We start from the raw sequence: 22,146 nt of genomic DNA, 5'->3' as shown, positions 1-22,146 counted from the left end.
ATTACTTTCTTAGCTACTCTATAAATATCTCCCTGGCATATTACATCATTTATGCAGCAGCAAACAATACATTTTTGGAATCGGTGGACTCACCGTTGTTGTCACGGTTGTCGTTGGGAAAGGAGGACCAAAATGCAGCAGGATTGTAGATGCTCATCTTGACGTTTTATTTAACTAAAAAATACGAACACCAAAATAACAAACAACGAACTCACGATCAACACAACAGTCTTGTAAGGCTTACTCACGCTAACCAAGAAACAGGCAAAACAAGAAACAATCTCCCACAAAATACAAATCCAAACACACCCTTATATATAGGACTCTCAATCAAAGGCAAAGAGACAACACCTGCCTTCAATTGAGAGTCCCAACCCCAATTAACTAAACATAGAAAAAGATACACTAGACTAAACATAGAAATACATGAATATGACACAGTGCCCAAAAACCCCGGAATACATAAATCAAATGCCCTTCTACAACAACAACCACCCCGAACCACATAAAACAAATACCCTCTGCCACGTCCTGACCAAACTACAATAACAATTAACCCTTATACTGGTCAGGACGTGACAGTTGTTGTGCTGTGGATTTGCCAGTAGATTCCTGATGTAATTCACGACGATGACTGCTTGTCTAGCTTGCTAGCTAAGATTTTGAAAATATGTCCTGTCCAATCAAAGCTACAGTAGATATAACGTGATTTGATGTCATTTTATCTGTGGCCAATGACCTTGAGCCTTCTTGGATAGGCACTTCTAATGTAAATCTATGGCTTTCTAGCTCTCCCTGTAGATTTTGCGGTGACGTAGTGTCCCCATGAGTGACAGAACACTGAGCCAATCACGGCACAACTAGAGAAGATTACCAACCCCTACGCACTGTATTTTCCGCTGGATGCACCTCCAACACAGAAAGCACTAACCTAGGCTGAAACACCTGCATTTTGGAGCTGCGTTACTCAAGAAAGCAAAAAAGAGACCATGTTTGTATACAGCTTTATTAACTCAATACATCATTTTTACATTGTTTGCAAACTGATATGTGGCACGTACTAACGCCAAAATAACATGCAAAACAGGCAACAACAAAAAAATATACAGTGTATATACTGTGTATATATATATATATATATATATATATATATATATATATATATATATATATATATATATATATATATATATATATATATTTATCTAAACAGGTGGGGCTCAAAACAGGTGGGGCTCTTCCTACCTGCCCTGAATGACGGATCGCCACTGTACGTGATACTCAAATTTTCTGTAGAGGTTGCTACAACCTAACCTATGAATTAAAGTTTACAGTGTAGGTGCACATAGGTTGAGAGAAAGAAATAGGGTGTAATCATTAGTCCAACAGTTGCAAATGAGAGTTTCTATTTGACAAATTCAGGTATGTTTATCCCCGTTATGTCCCGTTTGATTCTGTTTAAGAAACTTTTTTGAACAGAATCGGCAGAATGAATACACCAGTTCACCCAGTTCACTTTCAACGCAATCACGTGGAATTCACCAGTTCACCCAGTTCACTTTCATAGCAATCACGTTGTATTCCTTCTCGCATCTATGCACTCTCCTCCTCTCACCTTTTTTCTTCGCTTATGGACTTCAATGCACAACACATCAGCTTTATGTGACCAGGCGAAAAAACCTTTCCAAGCCAAACAATATCATAACTGCTACACACAGCCTACATTGAATGTCACCATATTAGTTAACGTAACGTCATTGTCAACATAGCTAATAGAACTAACACGTTAGTAAACCTGCTACAATCATGCAGTAACGTTACAGTGTACAGTCAGTAAGCAATTTACCAGTTACTCCGGTGGCAATGCATTTGTAAAACCAAATGCTTACCTTGACTTGGAAGAGTTCCAGTGTTGTGTTGGATAGTCATACCCAGCTAGCTAACATAGCATCCCTCTGTTTGAGCCGGCTGTTTGAGTAGGCTAAACTAGCTTGCTGCACTATAGCTCTCTCTCTCTCTCTGTTGCTTCTCCTTAATTTTTGAATAAATTAATTTGTTCAGAACTGTTCAACTATTGTCTTTCACTCTCTTTGCTTCAACTACTCACCACATTTTGCTAGCTAGCTGTAGCTTATGCTTTCAGTACTAGATTCATTCTCTGATCCTTTGATTGGGTGGACAACATGGCAGTTCATGCTGCAAGAGCTCTCATAGGTTGGAGGATGTCCTCTGGAAGTTGTCATAATTACTGGGTAAGTCTAGGGAAGGGGTTGAGAACCATGAGCCCCCTTGGTTTTGTATTGAAGTCAATGTACCCAGAGGAAGACGGAAGCTAGCTGTCCTCTGGCTACACCATGGTGCTACCCTACAGAGTGCTGCTGAGGCTACAGTAGACCTTAATTGCAAACAGTGTGTTTTAATCAATTATTTGGTAATGTGGATATATTTAGTGTAGTTTTATCTAAAAAGGATAACTTTAAAATGTTTTGCCATTTTTATTTGTATGAAATTCACTGAGGAGGATGGTCCTCCCCTTCCTCCTCTGAGGTGCCTCCAGTGGTCTGAACACAGATGTACATGAGTGTATTGAGGGAAGAATAGCAGTCAATGGTTTGTTGTTCTAGCACAATTCTAACCTGGTTATTAAAGGACACCGTTGGACTATAAGTAGGGAAAATACATTGATTTTGGAGCTCTTCACATTTTGTCATCAAACACACCATTCTCCATGTAGACTATCTTCACACATACCCGCTTACATTGGTTGCTAAGTGACTGTATGAAGCTTCCCACACACATTCTCCGAGTTTTCACTTTACTTATGCTCCACTGAGACAGTTGAGTCACATTTTCTTTATTTTTAACACAGTTATATTTGTTTTATAGGCTGTGAGACTGGGTTTATAGTTTTGGTTTCATGCTTACAAAGCCAATTGAATGTTGCTGGAGAGAAGAAAGATTTCACAGTATGTTAATTAAATCAGACTTCATTAAAGAACAACATGCTGAGAGATGATTATTATCTAACAGCATGAGTAGTTTCAACTCTTATACATGATGGGGCAAAATATGTCCCCACAATCACAAATCGTTCATGTCTGACAGGAGAGAAATTGAGAACATTTATATTTCCCTGTCATTGAAAACATAAAACTTTTTTGCTTATGAGAAACCGAACACAAAGTGGGATTAAAGAGAAAAACATCACTTTTTTACAGTATCATTTTTCACACCAATGTGCATTTAACCAATTGTATTATATGTTTTAGTGCTATATCGAAAGAATCCTTACCTAATTCCCCCAAAATAGGCGAGAGCGTTGTTGCTGTAAATTAACAGTGAGTGTGGGTTTCTGTTTCAGCCCCCTGAGGATTGTGAACCCCAGGTAGCCTTGTTGACACCAAGGCTGTGCTCCCTGTATCTTAAAGTTTAACCACCTACTGCATTCCAAATGTTGACAAGGATCCGGTGCATTGACAGATCATGAATGCAAATGTGTTTCAGCTTCTGGTGACCTTCAGAACAGCTCAGCACCTTAAACTCGGGGTTAACTCTTTTAAAATGTAAAGCCTTACTTTGGTATGGAGCTTGACATGCTGGGGGGAGAAGCCATGTGGTTTTACAATGGAGACATACTGTAGCCTATCACCTGGCAGCCCTTACAAAAAAGTTATGCAGGAATTCAACCCTTTGTGAAGGAATTGTGAAGGTGTCCTGCCGGAATCCTGTAGGATTGACACAATTCTGCAGGAAATGTCCCGGATGCTCCTGCAGGACTCCAGCAGAAGTATGACTTGTCCTGCAGAAATGTTAAAAATCCTGTACAAACATGACAATTCCTGCAGGAATGCTGCAGAACTGAAACCTGCAGGATTTTGATATTCTTGCAGGATATGGCAATTCCTGCAGGACCAAGTAAATTCCAGCACAAATCCTGCAGGATTTTGATATTCTATTACTCTCACTCTTGTTACAAAATATGCTTTTACCATATTTATTCAATCTCATATTTTCTTTCTCCTTTGAATCATGTTTTATGCAGTACTGGTGTAATGGACAATCAAAAACATCCACTGTTGCTGCATTGAATAATAACATTGCCATGCAATGATATCTTATGCTTTCTCTCCAATCTTTTGAAAGAATGTGGATTGTCTAACAGGTAATTCTCTGAAGGATGGGGAATGGAAATGGCCCTGAAAATCTTGTGGAATTACCTGCAGGAATTTTACCTGCAGAATATCCCACAGGATTTTGGACAATTCCAGCAGGTAGTCCTTCAGGAAAAGATTCTGCAGGATATATTTGAGGACTATCTCCAGGATTCTGGTAGGATTGTTTTCCCGAAGCACTACCTGCATGATTCCTACAAGATCCTGCAGGAATTGTCCTACAGGAAAGTGGTGCTGAAAATCCTGTGGGATATCCTGCAAGACTTCCTATTCTTGCAGGATATAAACATGAGAAGAAAAAAAGATCAAAGCAACATGCAACAATTTCAAAGATTTTACTGAGTTACAGTTCATATGAGGAAATCAGTCAATTTAACTAAATTAATTAGGCCCTAATCTATGGATTTCACATGACTGGGAATACAGACATGCATCTGTTGGTCACAGATACCTAAATAAATGGGCCTCAGGATGTCATCACGGTATATTGGTGCATTCAAATTGCCAATCAATAAAATACAATTGTGTTCGTTGTCCGTAGATTATGCTTGTCCATACCATAACCCCACCGCCACCATGGGGCACTCTGTTCACAAAGTTGACATCAGAAAACCGCTCACCCACCCAACGCCATACATATGGCCTGCGGTTGTGAGGCTGGTTGGATGTACTGCCAAATTATCTTAAACGATGTTGGAGGCAGCTTATGGTAGAGAAATGAACATTAAATTCTCTGGCAACAGCTCTGGTGGACATTCCTGCATTCAGCATGTCAATTGTATGCTCCCTTAAAATCTGTGGCATTGTGTTGTGTGACAGAACTGCATATTTTAGAGTAGCCTTTTATTGTCCCCAGCATAAGGTGCACCTGTGTAATGATCATGCTGTTTAATCAGCTTCTTGATATGCCACACCTGTCAGATGGATGGATTATCTTGGCAAAGGAGAAATGCTCACTAAAAAGGATGTAAACAAATTTGAGCACAAACTTTGAGAGAAATAAGCTTTTTGTGCATATGGAAACTTTCTGGGATCTTTTATTTCTCTCACACCCTAATCTGTTTCACCTGTCTTTGTGCTTGTCTCCACCCCCCCTCCAGGTGTCGCCCATCTTCCCATTATCCCCTGTGTATTTATACCTGTGTTCTCTGTTTGTCTGTTGCCAGTTCGTCTTGTCAGGTCTTACCAGCGTTCTTTCTAGTTCTGTTTCCTAGTTTTTCCCGGTTCTGACCATTCAGCCTGCCCTGAGCCTGCCTGCCATCCTGTACCTGCCTGACTCTGACCTGATTATGAACCTCTGCCTGCCCTGACCCCGAGCCTGCCCGCCGTCCTGTACCTGTCTGACTCTGACCTGATCACAAACCTCTGCCTGCCCTCAACCTGGCCTTGCCTGCCCTGTGTTTCTAATAAATATTTTGAGAACTGTACTATCCGCCTCCCATGTCTGCATCTGGGTCATATCCCGAATCATGATAATATCAGCTCATGAAACATGGGTCCAACATTTTACATGTTGCATTTATATTTTTGTTCATTGTATATACCACAAGATTTTTCATGCAGGATTTCTGTAGGACTTTTTTGTAAGGGAGGAGAGTATTTGTCCTGAAAAAAGAATGCATACCTCAATGCTAATTTCATGATGACATACCATATCACCATAACATGACGAAACCTGTGGTAATGCTAATTTCTACGGATGTACCTGTACATGTACAGTACAACATCCTATTGAATTGCAGCAAAATTATATTTACTATCATTATTCACAGGTAAATGTCTGATAACAAGCTTCATATTTTGGATCTTAAGAAAATAGCATCAATATTTAGAAAGACTCCTTGGCACTAAATTGCAGAATTGTATCTTCGAATTTAACTGTAAGTGCTGAATTTATTTTCGCAAACACTTCATTTGTATTTCTTATATTTACTATGGATATGATCGATACCATATGATAAGACAGCTTCTGACTGCATTGAAAGCAGAGTGTATGAGGTAGCAAACTCTGGATAGGGAAAATGTTGCTAGGAGACCTGACATCACCTATTTATTCGACAATCAGGCAGTTGCCACGTGCGTCCCTGCTCAGTATAAAGCCAACGGGATTTCGTCCTTGAGTAGAAGCAGTTTAGGAGGCAGCTTTTGCAATGAGGTTGGAAACACCACTGTGAGTGTGAGCTCAACAGAAGTCTACTCTACAGTCAGACTCATTCTAAACATAGACAGATCTAGGGACTCCTAAGAACACACCTGAGCCTTTAAGACTCCCCAATGTTATCTGGACAGATATAATACTTTTCAGTAGTTAAAAGGGATTTATTATACACAAGTTATCACCACAAGGCTACATTTGAAGATCTTCGACTTCTTTTCACACATCAAGATGTTCCCTCCAGACGTGTGGAATTCTACAGTCCTGATGTGGTTCAATGCGTCTGAGCTGAATGCTTCTCTGGAGAATCCGGAGGAGGGGGAGCACCCATTCCTGACGGACGCCTGGCTGGTGCCTCTCTTCTTCGCTCTCATCATGCTGGTGGGGCTCATCGGGAACTCTCTGGTAATCTATGTAATCTCCAAACACAGGCAGATGAGGACTGCCACCAACTTCTACATAGGTAAGCGAGACCAAATGATTTCCCTCACAGATACAAAGGTTTTTCCATTTATAATACCCTGAACATCATTATTCTTGTGGATTGTCATGAAACTTGTTCTTTGTGTGTTACTGTCATAGTCAATGTTATGTCAAGTATGTTGCCCAGAGAAATAGTTTATTTCCACTGTAAACTAGGACTAATGATGCCTGTATAATCATTCAGCCTAAATGACTGTATTTGTCTTTTTATGTTAATGGCTGTAAATTAATATTGTCGATAGTAACCTTATCCATACTCTGGTGAATGTACCTATACAGTACTGTATACATACAGACTACATATTAAATATAGGGATCATGTGTCTATACTAAATAATGGATCTTGTTTGACATTGGAAATGCATGTGTGGAGTGGAGACGTGATACATCAATGGAGCTCATGTAGAGATATGATGAATTAACCATGAATGTGGACAGCATTATTATCTCTGTGCTTATAAATAACAATGATGGCATCAACATGCATGTTTGTGTGAGTGCACGTGATGTGCGCATATGTCTGTGTGTGTGTTTGTGCGTGTGTGTTTGACATGACTGACAAATATCTCCATGGGTGGCAACGCTCAAGCCCAGCAGGTCCTGTCCACCTGCAGTGATAAGACTACTCCATGGCAGTGAAACAATGATATTGCTCATCATTTCAGAAAGAAATACTGCAGTACGCCCCGACCCATGTGTATTTAGCTTTCTGATTTTTGTGAAATAAATTGGCTCTTTGATGCCAATGCCAAAATACTTGGTGGCATGCCTTTGACTCTTTAACACAACAAGGTATTTATTCAAATTAATAGCTTTATGACTCAAATGTTCAAATGGTTATTTTATGTTGCAAAAGTGTGTTAATCAGTAAGATATTAATGAGTTCCCTCCTAACTGAGCTTATTTCTACAGCTAACTTGGCTGCCACAGACATCATCTTCCTGGTGTGTTGTGTCCCGTTTACAGCCACTCTCTACCCGCTCCCTGGGTGGGTATTTGGGGACTTCATGTGCAAATTTGTTGCCTTTCTACAACAGGTAAATCACTTCAATAAAACACATTGCCTCTGGTCACAAACTTCTATCCGTTTTTTAATATAAGATAACAAATAGCCAAAATATATTTGCTGTGCATGCAATGATGGAATTTCTCACCATAATGTCATTTGGGTAGCATTACCCTCGACTGGACCCCTGAGGTACTTGTCCTATTAGTCTGAATAATTCATTTTTTTTGTCTGGTGCCAGGCTGTACTCAATTAAATTACATAACTGCAATATTGAACTTGCAGTGCAATTTCATTTACCCGGTAGAGGTTCATGCTCATTTTTCAACATAGTATTTTTAAATGCAATTTGAAAACCAATATATGTTTTTTATTGTTTTATATTAAAGCAATCAGTTTGAAAAATAAAATCAAAATGCACGTCTTATCTGAGCATCTTTCTATGCTCCTACTCCATTTGGAGACAGATTGGTTAAAGGACAATTATCCAAACCACAAGCTAGAACTAACACATTTTAATTTCACTGGTAGAATCAGAAAGTTTCGACTTCCTCCTGTATTTGTCTGCTCATAGTAAACCACGAAATCATAGTAAACCGCCCGCTAAGGTGGATGGGGCGTGCCGACAAACAAAAAATGATGGCATTGTGTACTGACGAACAACACACAGCAATCTCAGAACTTCCGTAGACCTGTTTTTCACTTACGTTTGTCATTACGCCTGTGTGGTGTCCTGTGCTAATTACAAACGAGCGAAAATGAGTTATCTTTCACCGTGCTACCTACCAGAGATTTCCCCTGATGGTGTCAGTGGCTTGCGGCTATCGAGAATGATGGCGTGCATTACGGTGACCAAGGATTATCAGAGGGGTTTTCAGGCTGAACTGTTGGGGAATCCATTTCGACGACAGCTGAGAGGTGATGTGATACCATCGATTTTTTTATTAGATTTTTTTTTATTTCCTGCACAACAAAATGGAAGATTCTCGATAAGATGTAACCTAATATGAACTAGCCTTGCTGGACTAGCTAAATAGCTAGCTGACGTTACAGTGCTGTATACTATAGAACTCTGGAAGCCATCAACTAAATCATAACGTTAGCTATCTTTTTTAGTATGCACACTGTCAATCAATTTCGCCTATGCCATGGTAGTCACTGCTAGACTGGTAACATTTACATTCACGTCATTTAGCAGACGCTCTTATCCAGAGCGACTTACAAATTGGTGCGTTCAACTTATGATATCCAGTGGAACAACCACTTTACATACTACAGCTATATATATTTTTTTTTTAGGGGGGGGGGGGGGGGTGTTAGAAGGATTACTTAATCCTATCCCAGGTATTCCTTAAAGAGGTGGGGTTTCAGGTGTCTCCGGAAGGTGGCGATTGACTCCGCTGTCCTGGCGTCGTGAGGGAGCTTGTTCCACCATAACTACCAAGGGCAGAATAAACATGTTTGTTCTATCTTTGACCAACGTAAACTACATCATTTTAGCAAATAAGATTAGCGCAATCTGGTAGCTATCTATTCCCTCTTGCCTGGAAAACACTCCTTTTAGTAAGAATAGAATTGTCGACATAGCTAAATCACTCTGTGTGTTGGTAACGTTAGCAGTGTTGACTGTGTATAATCGTCTATGGTTGGTTCTCATCCAGTCTCAGCTGGATATACATTTTGCTGACAAACTTAATGAAGCTAGTTAGCAGACAATATTGAAATGTCCATGTTAGGTATAGGAAATTAGCCAGTCTAATAGTGATCAGTACAATTAGTGGGGTGGTTAAATTGTGTATTGTTGTGCATTTTGTTGTCGGTGGTACTGATCAGCTTCCAACCCCAACTCTGCAGGTGAAGGCAAATTGGCAAAAACATTTACAAGCTGACGACTAAGAGAGCTCAATTTAAAGTACACATGGTATTAACATGAATTGGGTAGTTTTTGTTTGGTTTGTGTTATGGGATTACAGGTGGTTAAAGGTAGCCGGAGGACCACAGAGTACCTTCCAGACCATGCAATCAATAATAATAATAATTTATAATTTTTACCTTTTCAGTTATGAACACATTCTTATTTACAATGACGGCCTACTGGAGAACAGTTAACTGCCTTGTTCAATGGCAGAACAAATTATTTTTACTAGAGGTTGACCGATACCGGTTTATTGGAGGTCCCAAAAAAAGCCGATACCGATTAATCGGACGATTTTAAATAAAAAAAAAAATGTATTTGTAATAATGACAATTACAACAATACTGAATGAACACTTATTTTAACTTAATAAAATCAATTTAGCCTCAAATAAATAATGAAACATGTTCAATTTGGTTTAAATAATGCAAAAACAAAGTGTTGGAGAAGAAAGTAAAAGTGCAATATGTGCCATGTAAAAAAAGCTAATATTTAAGTTCCTTGCTCAGAACATGAGAACATATGAAAGCTGGTGGTCCCTTTTAACATGAGTCTTCAATATTCCCAGGTAAGAAGTTTTAGGTCGTAGTTATTATTGGAATTATAGGACTATTTCTCTCTCTGCGATTTGTATTTCATATACCTTTGACTATTGGATGTCCTTATAGGCACTATAGTATTGCCAGTGTAACAGTATAGCTTCCGTCCCTCTCCTCACTCCTACCTGGGCTCGAACCAGGAACACATCGACAACAGCCACCCTCGAAGCAGCGTTACCCATGCAGAGCAAGGGGAACAACTACTCCAAGTCTCAGAGTGAGTGACGTTTGAAACGCTGTTAGCGCGCACCCCGCTAACTAGCTAGCCATTTCACATCGGTTACACCAGCCTAATCCCGGGACTTGATAGGCTTGAAGTCATAAACAGCACAATGCTTGAAGCACAGCGAAGAGCTGCTGGCGAACGCACGAAAGTGCTGTTTGAATGAATGCTTACGAGCCTACTGGTGCCTACCATCGCTCAGTCAGACTGCTCTATCAAATCATAGACTTAATTGTAACATAATAACACACAGAAATACAAGCCTTTGGTCATTAAAATGGTTGAATCCGGAAACTATCATTTCGAAAACAAAACGTTTATTCTTTCAGTGAAATATGGAACCATTCCATATTTTATCTAACGGATGGCATCCCTAAGTCTAAATATTCCTGTTACATTGCACAACCTTCAATGGTATGTCATAATTAATTACGGCCTTTGTAAGGAATAAATGGACTTCACACAGTTCGCAATGAGCCAGGCGGTCCAAACTGCTGCATATACCCTGACTGCTTGCACGGAACGCAAGAGAAGTGACACAATTTCCCTAGTTATAAGAAATTAATGTTAGCAGGCAATATTAACAAAATATGCAGGTTTAAAAATATATACTTGTGTATTGATTTTAAAGAAAGGCATTGATGTTTATGGTTAGGTACATTGGTGCAACGACAGTGCTTTTTTCGCAAATGCGCTTGTTAAATCATCACCCGTTTGTCGAAGTAGGCTGTGATTCAATGAGAAATTAACAGGCACCGCATCGATTATATGCAACGCAGGACACGCTAGATAAACTAGTAATATCATCAACCATGTGTAGTTAACTAGTGATTATGTTAAGATTGATAGTTTTTTATAAGATAAGTTTAATGCTAGCTAGCAACTTACCTTGGCTTCTTGCTGCCCTCGCGTAACAGGTAGTCAGCCTGCCACGCAGGCTCCTCGTGGAGTGCAATGTAAGGCAGGTGGTTAGAGCGTTGGACTAGTAACCGGAAGGTTGCAAAAACGAATCCCCGAGCTGACAAGGTAAAAATCTATCGTTCTGCCCCTGAACAAGGCAGTTAACCCACCGTTCCTAGGCCATCATTGAAAATAAGAATGTGTTCTTAACTGACTTGCCTAGTTAAATAAAGGTGTATAAAAAAAAAAACATTTAATCGGCAAATCGGTGTCCAAAAATACCGATTACCGATTGTTATGAAAACTTGAAATCGGCCCTAATTAATCGGCCATTCCGATTAATCGGTCGACCTCTAATTTTTACCTTGTCAGCTCGGGGATTCGATCTAGCAACCTTTCGGTTCCTGGCCCCAAGCTCTAACCACTAGGCTACCAACCCCTTTTTAAACCTTTTCGTTTTGTAAAACTCTGGTTATCTGGAGTTATTAATCTACAGTGCCCTGTGGAACCACTATAAAATGAATATGGATATTTTATATCAGTCTTCTAAATTTGTCTGCCTTTATGGATTCACAGAATATATTTATATAAGCTGTACAGGGCTCTGTAGCATAAAACAGATGCTTGGCATCCAGATATGTCAAAATCTAAAATACAGGGTAGTGTACACTATTTAACGCTACTGGGTATTCAACAACAATGTTATATGGTAAATGTAACATCCATTTATTTTTATTTTTTATTAACAGTGTAGCACAGTTCAGTGCAGGAGTGGCTTCGGGACAAGTCTCTAAATGTCCTTGAGTGGCCCAGCCAGAGCCCGGACTTGAACCCAATCAAACATCTCTGTAGAGACCTGAAAATAGCTGTGCAGCAACGCTACCCATCCAACCTGACAGTGCTTAAGAGGATCTGCAGAGAAGAATGGGGGAAAAACTCTCCAAAATGCAAGTGTGCCATGCTTGTACCATCATACCCAAGAAGACCCAGTGCTGTAATTGCTGCCAAAGGTGCTTCAACAAAGTACTGAGTAAAGGATCTTTAATACTTATGTAAATGTTATATTTCTGTTATTTTTTTGTAAATTAGCAAAACATTTAAATAAGCTGTTTGCTTTGTCATTATGGGGTATTGAGAGGGGAAAAACAATTGAATTCATTTTAGCATAAGGCTTTAACAAAATGTGGAAAAAGTCAAGGGGTCTGAATACTTTGCAGAGGCACTGTAGATATGGCTACCGGTAGTCATTTACCAAACTTAGCTAGCTACCTAGCTAAGTTAGCAAGCATAAAAATTATTGGATTTCCCCCACCACTGTAACACAATAGTATGTTAGCCAGCAACACACAATATGTGTTTCAGTAGATAAACTAAAGTTAGCCAGTGGGCTAACTTCATTAATTAGGCACCATATCGGTCATCTGCCCTCTTGGTCCTGGCATCGGCTGTAGCTGAGCTTCTAACGTTAGCAAAGTCCAACTCTTTGTCTCGAATCCTTTTCGCTATATTCCGGTTGAAACGTATGGTTGAATATCACCATGTAGCTGATATAAACTATCAAAATAAAGTTGCATACTCCATGTGTAATCTCCCAGCAATTTAATGGGTATTAACCAACGTTTCGGCTTCAGGGTGACCCTGAAGAAGGCACAGTGATGCCGAAATGTTGGTTAATACCCATTAAATTGCTGCGAGATTACACATGGAGTGTGCGACTTTTTTTATTTTGATAGTTTATTCGCTGTTAGTCAGCACCTCCCCACAAACTATTATTCTGGGTGTGCGTCAGCTCATGTTATTTTTAATCTACCATGTAGCTGATGGTAGTCCTTTAGAGTTGTAGTCCTTTAGAGACTGGAAAAAATGTATTGTATATTTAGCAATGAATTGCTAAAAGATGTCCACTAGCTCTATCAAATAAGGACAACCATATCTACACGCACAAATGTATAGTGCGATCAGTATAACAGAGCCTTCGCAAAATGGCACAAAGCAGGTCTACATTTATTCAATACACCGGAAGCCGTCATAGGGTGTATCATTCAGCGTGCATAGCCCAGATCTGCCTTCCTCCTGGGAAATTGTGTGAAACACATCTCACGGTCCTAGAAATGCCTCGGACATGATGAAAACAAGCCCAGATTCCGCCAGGGTGAAATTCCCCTTTAAGACTGGTTGGTTATGAATCTTGACTTGATTTGGGCAAGTGAATGATGAATCACTGTCTATATAAAGAATGGAGACAAACAGTCCATCAGACTTCTTGCGGTTAACCACAGCTTCAAGCAGGTTTGCATGATTAAAACTAATCTGTCGGCTTGTCAAATGACTAAAGTTCCGAGCATAGATGGACAGAGACACCTATCCTAGCATCCAATCTCAGCTGTCAGTGTAGAGTGTTTAATTATCACCACAGTACAGAGTAATGATATTTTCTAGACACAGAAGTCTGTCAAAAACACAGTACAAAAGTGCAAGGTGCAAAAATGCAATGATGAGCAAGGTAGAAGAGAGGTTTTCGCAGCATGCACCACGCTATCGTCAGTCAGAGCTCTCTCTTCACCACATGAACCGTCATCAGCCACCAGGGGGTATCTGTGAGCTTTGTCAATCCCAAACATCTCATTAAACCAGTACTTTCACTGAATGACCTTGGCTTTACAAGTCAGCTAGCCACAGGATGTTATCAACACATTTCATTGTGTTGAACTGACTATATCGAACCAGTGACATTCCATTGGAAATATATTTGAAATGTCTCAATTTAAGGAGTGTGAAACATAATGTGTCTGTGGGTGTCTTGAAAGGTGCAAATACATTTATTATTATGTGACGGTTTGAAAATTTACATTTACATTTTACATTTAAGTCATTTAGCTTACGCTCTTATCCAGAGCGACTTACAAAATGGTGCATTCACCTTATGATATCCAGTGGAACAACCACTTTACAATAGTGCATCTAAATCTTTTAAGGGGGGGGGGGGGTTAGAAGGATTACTTTATCCTATCCTAGGTATTCCTTAAAGAGGTGGGGTTTCAGGTGTCTCCGGAAGGTGGTGATTGACTCCGCTGTCCTGGCGTCGTGAGGGAGCTTGTTCCACCATTGGGGTGCCAGAGAAGCGAACAGTTTTGACTGGGCTGAGCGGGAACTGTGCTTCCTCAGAGGTAGGGGGGCCAGCAGGCCAGTGGTGGATGAACGCAGTGCCCTTGTTTGGGTGTAGGGCCTGATCAGAGCCTGAAGGTATGGAGGTGCCGTTCCCTTCACAGCTCCGTAGGCAATCACCATGGTCTTGTAGCGGATGCGAGCTTCAACTGGAAGCCAGTGGAGAGAGCGGAGGAGCGGGGTGACGTGAGAGAACTTGGGAAGGTTGAACACCAGACGGGCTGCGGCGTTCTGGATGAGTTGTAGGGGTTTAATGGCACAGGCAGGGAGCCCAGCCAACAGCGAGTTGCAGTAATCCAGACGGGAGATGACAAGTTAAATCATGACTAATGCTCAACAAAACTTCTACATAGACTCTATCAAATCTTATTTGTCACATGCGCTGAATACAACAGGTGTAGGTAGACCTTACCGTAAAATGCTTACTTACAAGCCCTTAACCAACAATGCAGTTCAAGAAGTAGAGTTAAAAAACTATTTACTAAATAAACTAAAGTAAGGAAATTACACAACAATAACGAGGCTATATACAGGGGGTCAATGTGCAGGTGTACAGGTTAGTCGAGGTAATTTGTAAAGTGACTATGCATAGATAATAAACAGCGAGTAGCACCAGTGTAAAAACAAAGAGGGAGGTCAAAGTAAATAGTCCGGGTGGCCATTTGATTAATTTTTCAGCAGTCTTATGGCTTGGGGGTAGAAGCTGTTAAGGAGCCATTTGGTCCTAGACACACCAGTACCGCTTGCTGTGTGGTAGCAGAGAGAACAGGCTATGATCATTTTTTGGGCCTTCCTCTGACACCGCCTAGTATATAGGTCCTGGATGTCAGGAAGCTTCACCCCAGTGATGTACTGGGCATGACGGTCAGATGCCAAGCAGTTGCCATACCAGTGTAACCGGTGTGAAATGGCTAGCTAGTTAGCGGGGTGCACACTAATAGCATTTCAATCGGTGAGGTCACTCGCTCTGAGACCTTGAAGTAGTTGTTTCCCTTGCTCTGCAAGGGCTGCGGCTTTTGTGGAGCGATAGTTAATGATGCTTCGTGGGAGGCAGTTGTTGATGTGTGCAGAGGGTCCCTGGTTTGAGCCCAGGTAGGGGCGAGGAGAGGGGCGGGAGCAAAACTGTTACACCAGGGCAGTGATGCAACCGGTCAGGATGTTCTCAATTTGTACAGCTGTAGAACTTTTTGAGGATCTGGGGACCCATGCCAAATCTTTTCAGTCTCCTGAGTCCTTTGTTTAGCATTTTCTTAGTCATCAAAAGGACCAGAGCTGTTGCCAGATGATGTATATTTTTGCCAGTCAAATCGATAATTTACTCCCCCACAAATGCTAATATCCCTGCTGCTGTGCACCCACATAAAGAAATTACTATAGTATACTACGGTATAAATACACTGAACAAAAATATAAACACAATATGCAACAATTTCTAAAATGAGAGTTACAGTTCATATAAAGAAATCAGTAAATTTAAATAAATTCATTAGGCCCTAATCTATGGATTTCACATGACTGGGAATACAGATATGCATCTGTTAGTCACAGATACCCTAAAAAAGAAAGGTAGGGGCGTGGATCAGAAAACCAGTCAGTATCTGATGTGACCACCATTTGCCTCATGTGGTGTGACACATCTCATAGAGTTGATCAGGCTGTTAATTGTGGCCTGTGGAATGTTGTCCTACTCTTCTTCAATGGCTGTGTGAAGTTGCTGGACATTGGGGGGAATTGTAACACGCTGTTGTACACGTCAATCCAGAGCATCCCAAACATGCTCAATGGGTGACATGTCTGGTGAGTATGCAGGCCATGGAAAAACTGGGACATTTTCAGCTTCCAGGAATTGTGTACAGATCCTTGCGACATGGAGCCGTGCATTATCATGCTGAAACATGAGGTGATGGTGGCGGATGAATGGCACAACAATGGGCCTCAGGATTTCGTCATGGAATCTCTGCATTCAAATTGACATTGATAAACTGCAATTGTGTTTGTTGTCCGTAGTTTATGCCTTCCCATACCATAACCCCGCCGCCATCATGGGGCACTCTGTTCACAACATTGACATCAGCAAACCACTCGCCCACACATCTGCCATCTGCTCGGTACAGTTGAAATCGGGATTAATCTGTGAAGAACAGCTTGCCAATGGCCATCGAAGGTAAACACTTGCCCACTGAAGTTGGTTACGACACCGAACTGCAGTCAGGTCAAGACCCTATTGAGGACAACTATCCCTCAGATTAGCTTCCCTGAGACGGTGTCTGACAGTTTGTACAGAAATTCTTTGGTTGTGCAAACCCACAGTTTCATCAAATGTCCGGGTGGCTGGTCTCAAGCTGGATGTGGAGGTCCTGGACTGGCGTGGTTACACCTGGTCTGCGATTGTGAGGCCTGTTGGACGTACTGCCAAATTCGTAAAAATGACATTGGAGGTTGCTTATGGTAGAGAAATTAACGTTCAATTCTCTGGCAACAGCTCTGGTGGATATTCCTGCAGTCAGCACACTCACTCAAAACTTGAGACATCTGTGACATTGTGTTGTGACAAAACTACACATTTTAGAGTGGCCTTTTATTGTCCCCAGCACAAGGTGCACCTGTGTAATGGTCATGCTGTTTAATCAGCTTATGTATATGCCACACCTGTCAGGTGTATGGATTATCTTGGCAAAATATAAATGCTCACTGACAGGGATGTAAACATTTGTGCACAACATTTTTGAGAAATAATATTTTTGTGCATAGCATTTCTGGGACCTTTTATTTCAGCTCATGAAACATGGGACCAACACTTTACATGTTGTGTTTATATTTTTGTTCAGTCTAATATAATATTCACTGAAGTGTTTTTGCAGTGAATACTGTAATATTTACTGTAGTACACTAGTCTTTACAGTATAGTAAAGTATAAATGCAGTAGTAAAATAACTAGTATTTACTATGGTAATTCATGTAATGTTTTTGCAGATTGTATTATACTGTTGTATTTACTGTAGTGTTTTTGCGGACTGTAGTATACATTAGTATTTACTGTTGTGATTTTTAGATATTACTGATGTATTTCCTACAGCGTTTTTGTTTTATTATCTTTGACATGCAATTGGAGGCGTTCTCCTTGAGGAAACCTACTGGAGAAATGTTCCATAACCTGTAGGTAGGGAGGTAAGACTAGGGTCTGAACAGATAGTTCAGAGCTTTTGCTCTTTTCTATAATCTGTAGGGAACACTAGATATGGTCTATATTTGGCATGTAGGTTTCTCACTTATGGGTGGCACAAATTGGGGTAGGGGAATGGTGCAGTGTATATGCAAATGAAATACTTTTTTTGTGGGCACTGTGTAAGTGGGAGGATGAATTAATGCAAACGTTGTTGAAACCATTTTAATATCAGTTTGAATTCTTTGCTGTTTTGTGTTAATATGTTGATTGTTAATTTATTATATATATTTTTTTCAACCCACATGCAGTGGTTCTCTTTGTTCAGGAGGCTAATGCATTCTGTCCCTACATTATGACAAGAGTAGGGCACTTATCTTCGGATCAAAGATGAACACCGGAACAGGCCCCCTTTTGCTCTTCAATGAAAGACAAGGGCGCTAGATAGATCAAGTACTGTAGTTACACTGAACTATGTCACTACTCCCACTCTGAGTGATGTGTAACAACAATACATTGTTTAGAACCTGCTTATCCGTTAACACAGATTGTCACCGACCCTCGAAGGCATCATGCAACCATTCAAGTTTTTTTAAGGGGGAACTGATGTCCAAATTCAAAATGATTTGATTAATTCTGTGTGAAAGAAACTAGATCGTTTGTACTTTTATCCTATACATTCATAAAATAATGTGAATGACACTTGTGGTAACTGAGGAGGATGAGTTAATAATGATTTGAGATACATTTTCATTACTTCCCAGTGTGAGGACAGGCAGATGTAAAATTCTTAATCTTGTTTAACCTGCAAACAGCCAAGATTAATTTGTTACTTTCTTTTCTCAGGTGACTGTTCAAGCCACCTGCATTACACTCACTGCTATGAGTGGGGACCGCTGCTATGTCACAGTCTACCCCCTGAAGTCCTTACGCCATCGCACTACACGAGTCGCCATGATAGTCAGCATCTGCATATGGATCGGTAAGTCAGGTGCTACCCTAACTGAACTTATAGCAAACCATGGATTTTTGGTTCAAAACATTGTGAACACTAACATTTTCTACAAAATTCAACTAATGAAATGTTGTTTTTTAAAGGTTCCTTCATTCTATCCACCCCGATTTTCATGTACCAGAGGATTGAGGAGGGCTACTGGTATGGACCGAGACACTACTGCATGGAGAGGTTTCCCTCTAAGACCCAGGAGAGGGCTTTCATCCTGTACCAGTTCATAGCTGCCTACCTGCTACCTGTCATTACCATCTCCTTCTGCTACACACTCATGCTGAAGAGGGTGGGCCAGCCGTCAGTGGAACCAGTAGACAATAATTACCAGGTATGGAAAGAACCTTACTTTGGGTGTTCCTTTATGACAGTTTACAACTTTAATAGGTGCACTCCTTTGTCAAGGTTACACAATGAACGCATGAGTTCATATTTGGATCCCTTCCAATTTGCAGGTATTCTACAGTATGTTAATATAGACCCTTAGCCTGTGGCCATGATTTGACCTACATACAGTTTAGGTAATTTCTAAGCCCATCACAGTAGTAGTGAGGTAACTTCAATATTTCTACTACAGGTCCACCTGTTGTCTGAGAGGACCATCACACTGAGGAGTAAGATCTCCAAGATGGTGGTGGTGATTGTCCTCCTATTCACCATCTGCTGGGGGCCTATACAGCTCTTTGCCCTGTTCCAGTCCTTCTACCCCAACTACAGGGTCAACTATGCCACCTATAAGATTAAGACCTGGGCTAACTGCATGTCCTACGCTAACTCCTCCATCAACCCAATCGTTTACGGCTTCATGGGAGCCAGTTTCCGCAAGTCTTTCAAGAAGACTTTCCCCTTCCTGTTCAAACACAAAGTTAGAGACAGCAGTGTCATGTCGCGCATGGCTAACGCAGAAATCAAGTTAGTTGCTGCAGAGGAAGGCAACAACGATGGGAAATGAAATGAGCCATGGTCAGAGTGAGCTTCCGGGGGACAGAGCTGCTGGAGATTCAGTTCACTGTGCACACAACCAAACATACACATGATCGACTGCTGTGAATGCACACTGCTCAACATAGCCTGCTCATGTCAAACCAGGAAGTCTGAAAAGACAGACTGAATGGAGCTAGTAGGCTGAGTGGGCGGGGAGCTCACCTTGAATGACTGTTCTTTGAAAAAGTCTAGCAACATGGATGCAGTGACATGTCAAGCATATTTGCTGATACACAAAACAACTCAAACATCATTGAAATTGCATGCAACTTCCAAGCCTGTCATACATCACATCATGGTGTCACTCCTGCTCCCTACCTCCAGTGCTCGATGTCACCGGTCTACTAACCACCGGTCCTGGCAACCGACATTGCGCACGCCTGCTCGCCATTATTACACACACCTGCACATCATTTGCTCCTTGATTACTCCCACTTTATTTAGCCCTCACTTGTCATCAGTCATTAGGTGGGATTGTGCTCTCGCACGTTCATACGTGGCTGATATTTTGTTCTTGTTTATCATTTCATTATTAAACTCACCTTCTGCACCTGCTTCCTGACTCCCGCTGTATATGTTACACATGGTTTCGCAAATTATTTGTTTATCCAACTGTTTGGTTATTGTAACAGCATCAATATAGACAAAATGTTGGCTGTATAATTTAACTAGCTAGCCCAAATTAAATTGTCAGCACTGTTTATCAAGCTAGCTAACTTGATCATCTTGGACATTTTCAGTTGAAACTGTACAGGGTGAGGTCTGGGTAACTTTCATTAATTAATTAATATATATATATATATGTATGTATGTATATATATGTATATGTCTGTGCAAATGTTTTGGGCAGGTGTGAAAAAAAAATTCTGTGAAGTAAGAATGCTTTCAAAAATAGACATGTTAATAGATTAGATTTATCAATTAACAAAATGCAAAGTAAGTGAACAGAAGACAAATCTACATCAAATCAATATTTGGTGTGACCACCCTTTGCCTTCAAAACAGCATCAATTATTATTGGTACACTTGCACAAAGTCAGGGATTTTGGTGTGCCTAAAACTTTTGCACAGTACTGTGTGTGTGTGTGTGTGTGTGTGTGTGTAAAGTATTCAGACCCCTTGACTTTTTCCACATTTTGTTATGTACAGCCTTATTTTAAAATTGCTTAAAAAAAAATTCCCCCCCTCACCAATCTATCCACAATGACAAAGCAAAAACACGTTTTTGGACATTTTAGCAACAACAAAAAAACATACCTTATTTACATAACTATTTAGACCCTTAAATATGACACTCAAAATTGAGCTCAGGTTTATCCTGTTTCCATTGATCATCCTTGAGAAGATTTAACAACTTGATTGGAGTCCACCAGTGGTAAATGCAATTGATTGGGCATTATTTGTAAAGACACACACCTGTCTATAAGGTCCCCCTTTGACAGTGCATGTCAGAGCAAAAACCAAACCTTGAGGTCGAAGGAATTGTCTGTAGAGCTCCGAGACCGGATTGTGTAGAGGCACAGATCTGGGGAAGGGTACCAAAGAATGTATGCAACATTGAAGGTCCCCAAGATCACAGTGGGCTCCATCATTCTTAAATGGAAGAAGTTTGCAACCACCAAGACTCTTCCTAGAGCTGGCGGCCCGGTAAGGTTTTGTATTTGGTGCATGTGAGAAATAAAAACAATTCTAGGAAGAGTCTTGGTGGTTCCAAACGTCTTCCATTTAAGAATGATGGAGGCCGCTGTGTTCTTAGAGACCTTCCATGATGCAGACATTTCTGGTCTGATTTAAAACAAGATTGAACTCTTCAGCCTGAATGCAAAGCATCACATCTGGAGGAAACCTGGCACCATCGCTATGTTGAAGCATGGTGGTGGCAGCATCATGCTGTGGGGATGTTTTCCAACAGCAGGGACTGGGAGACCAGTCAGGATTGAGGGAAAGGTGAATGGAGCAAAGTACAGCGAGATCCTTGATGAAAACCTGCTCAGGACCTCAGACTGGGGCAAAGGTTCACCTTTCAACAGCATAATGACCCTAAGCACACAGCCAAGACAACGCAGGAGTGGCTTTGGGACAAGTCTGAATGTCCTTGAGTGGCCCAGCCAGAGCCCGGACTTCTATGTGAGACCTGAAAATAGCTGTGCAGCGACACTCCCCATCCAACCTGACAGAGCTTGAGAGGATGTGCAGAGAAGAATGGGAGAAACTCCCCAAATACAGGTGTGCCAAGCTTGTAGCTTCATACCCAAGAAGACTCGAGTCTGTAATCACTGCCAAAGGTACTTCAACAAAGTACTGAGTAAAGGGTCTGAATACTTATGTAAATGTTTTATAAAAGTGTTTTATTTTTAATACATTTGCTAAAATTT

General features: G+C 40.8%; 1 protein-coding gene across 1 annotated transcript; it reads left to right on the top strand.

Moving 5' to 3' along the window:
- Positions 1–6,318: 6,318 nt before the first annotated feature.
- On the top strand, positions 6,319–20,326 carry LOC106569085 (G-protein coupled receptor 54). The gene is made up of 5 exons (XM_014140074.2): positions 6,319–6,790; positions 7,723–7,847; positions 18,628–18,763; positions 18,880–19,118; positions 19,365–20,326. The coding sequence occupies exons 1-5, from the start codon at positions 6,559–6,561 to the stop codon at positions 19,737–19,739; spliced, it is 1,107 nt and encodes a 368-aa protein (XP_013995549.1). The 5' UTR covers positions 6,319–6,558; the 3' UTR covers positions 19,740–20,326.
- The last annotated feature ends 1,820 nt before the right edge of the window (positions 20,327–22,146 follow it).

The sequence above is a fragment of the Salmo salar genome, chromosome 14 (assembly GCF_965601325.2).
Source record: "Salmo salar chromosome 14, fSalSal1, whole genome shotgun sequence".
NCBI lineage: Eukaryota > Metazoa > Chordata > Actinopteri > Salmoniformes > Salmonidae > Salmo > Salmo salar.
Note: the sequence above shows the minus strand (reverse complement) of the source record. Positions and strands in the feature narration are given on the sequence as shown.

Excerpts from the sequence above, each read along its gene's own strand:
- LOC106569085 (XM_014140074.2), top strand. The coding sequence starts at position 6,559 with ATGTTCCCTCCAGACGTGTGGAATTCTACAGTCCTGATGTGGTTCAAT. Across the intron at positions 6,791-7,722 it reads TGCCACCAACTTCTACATAG|CTAACTTGGCTGCCACAGAC; the intron begins GTAAGCGAGACC and ends TTATTTCTACAG. Across the intron at positions 18,764-18,879 it reads CAGCATCTGCATATGGATCG|GTTCCTTCATTCTATCCACC; the intron begins GTAAGTCAGGTG and ends TGTTTTTTAAAG.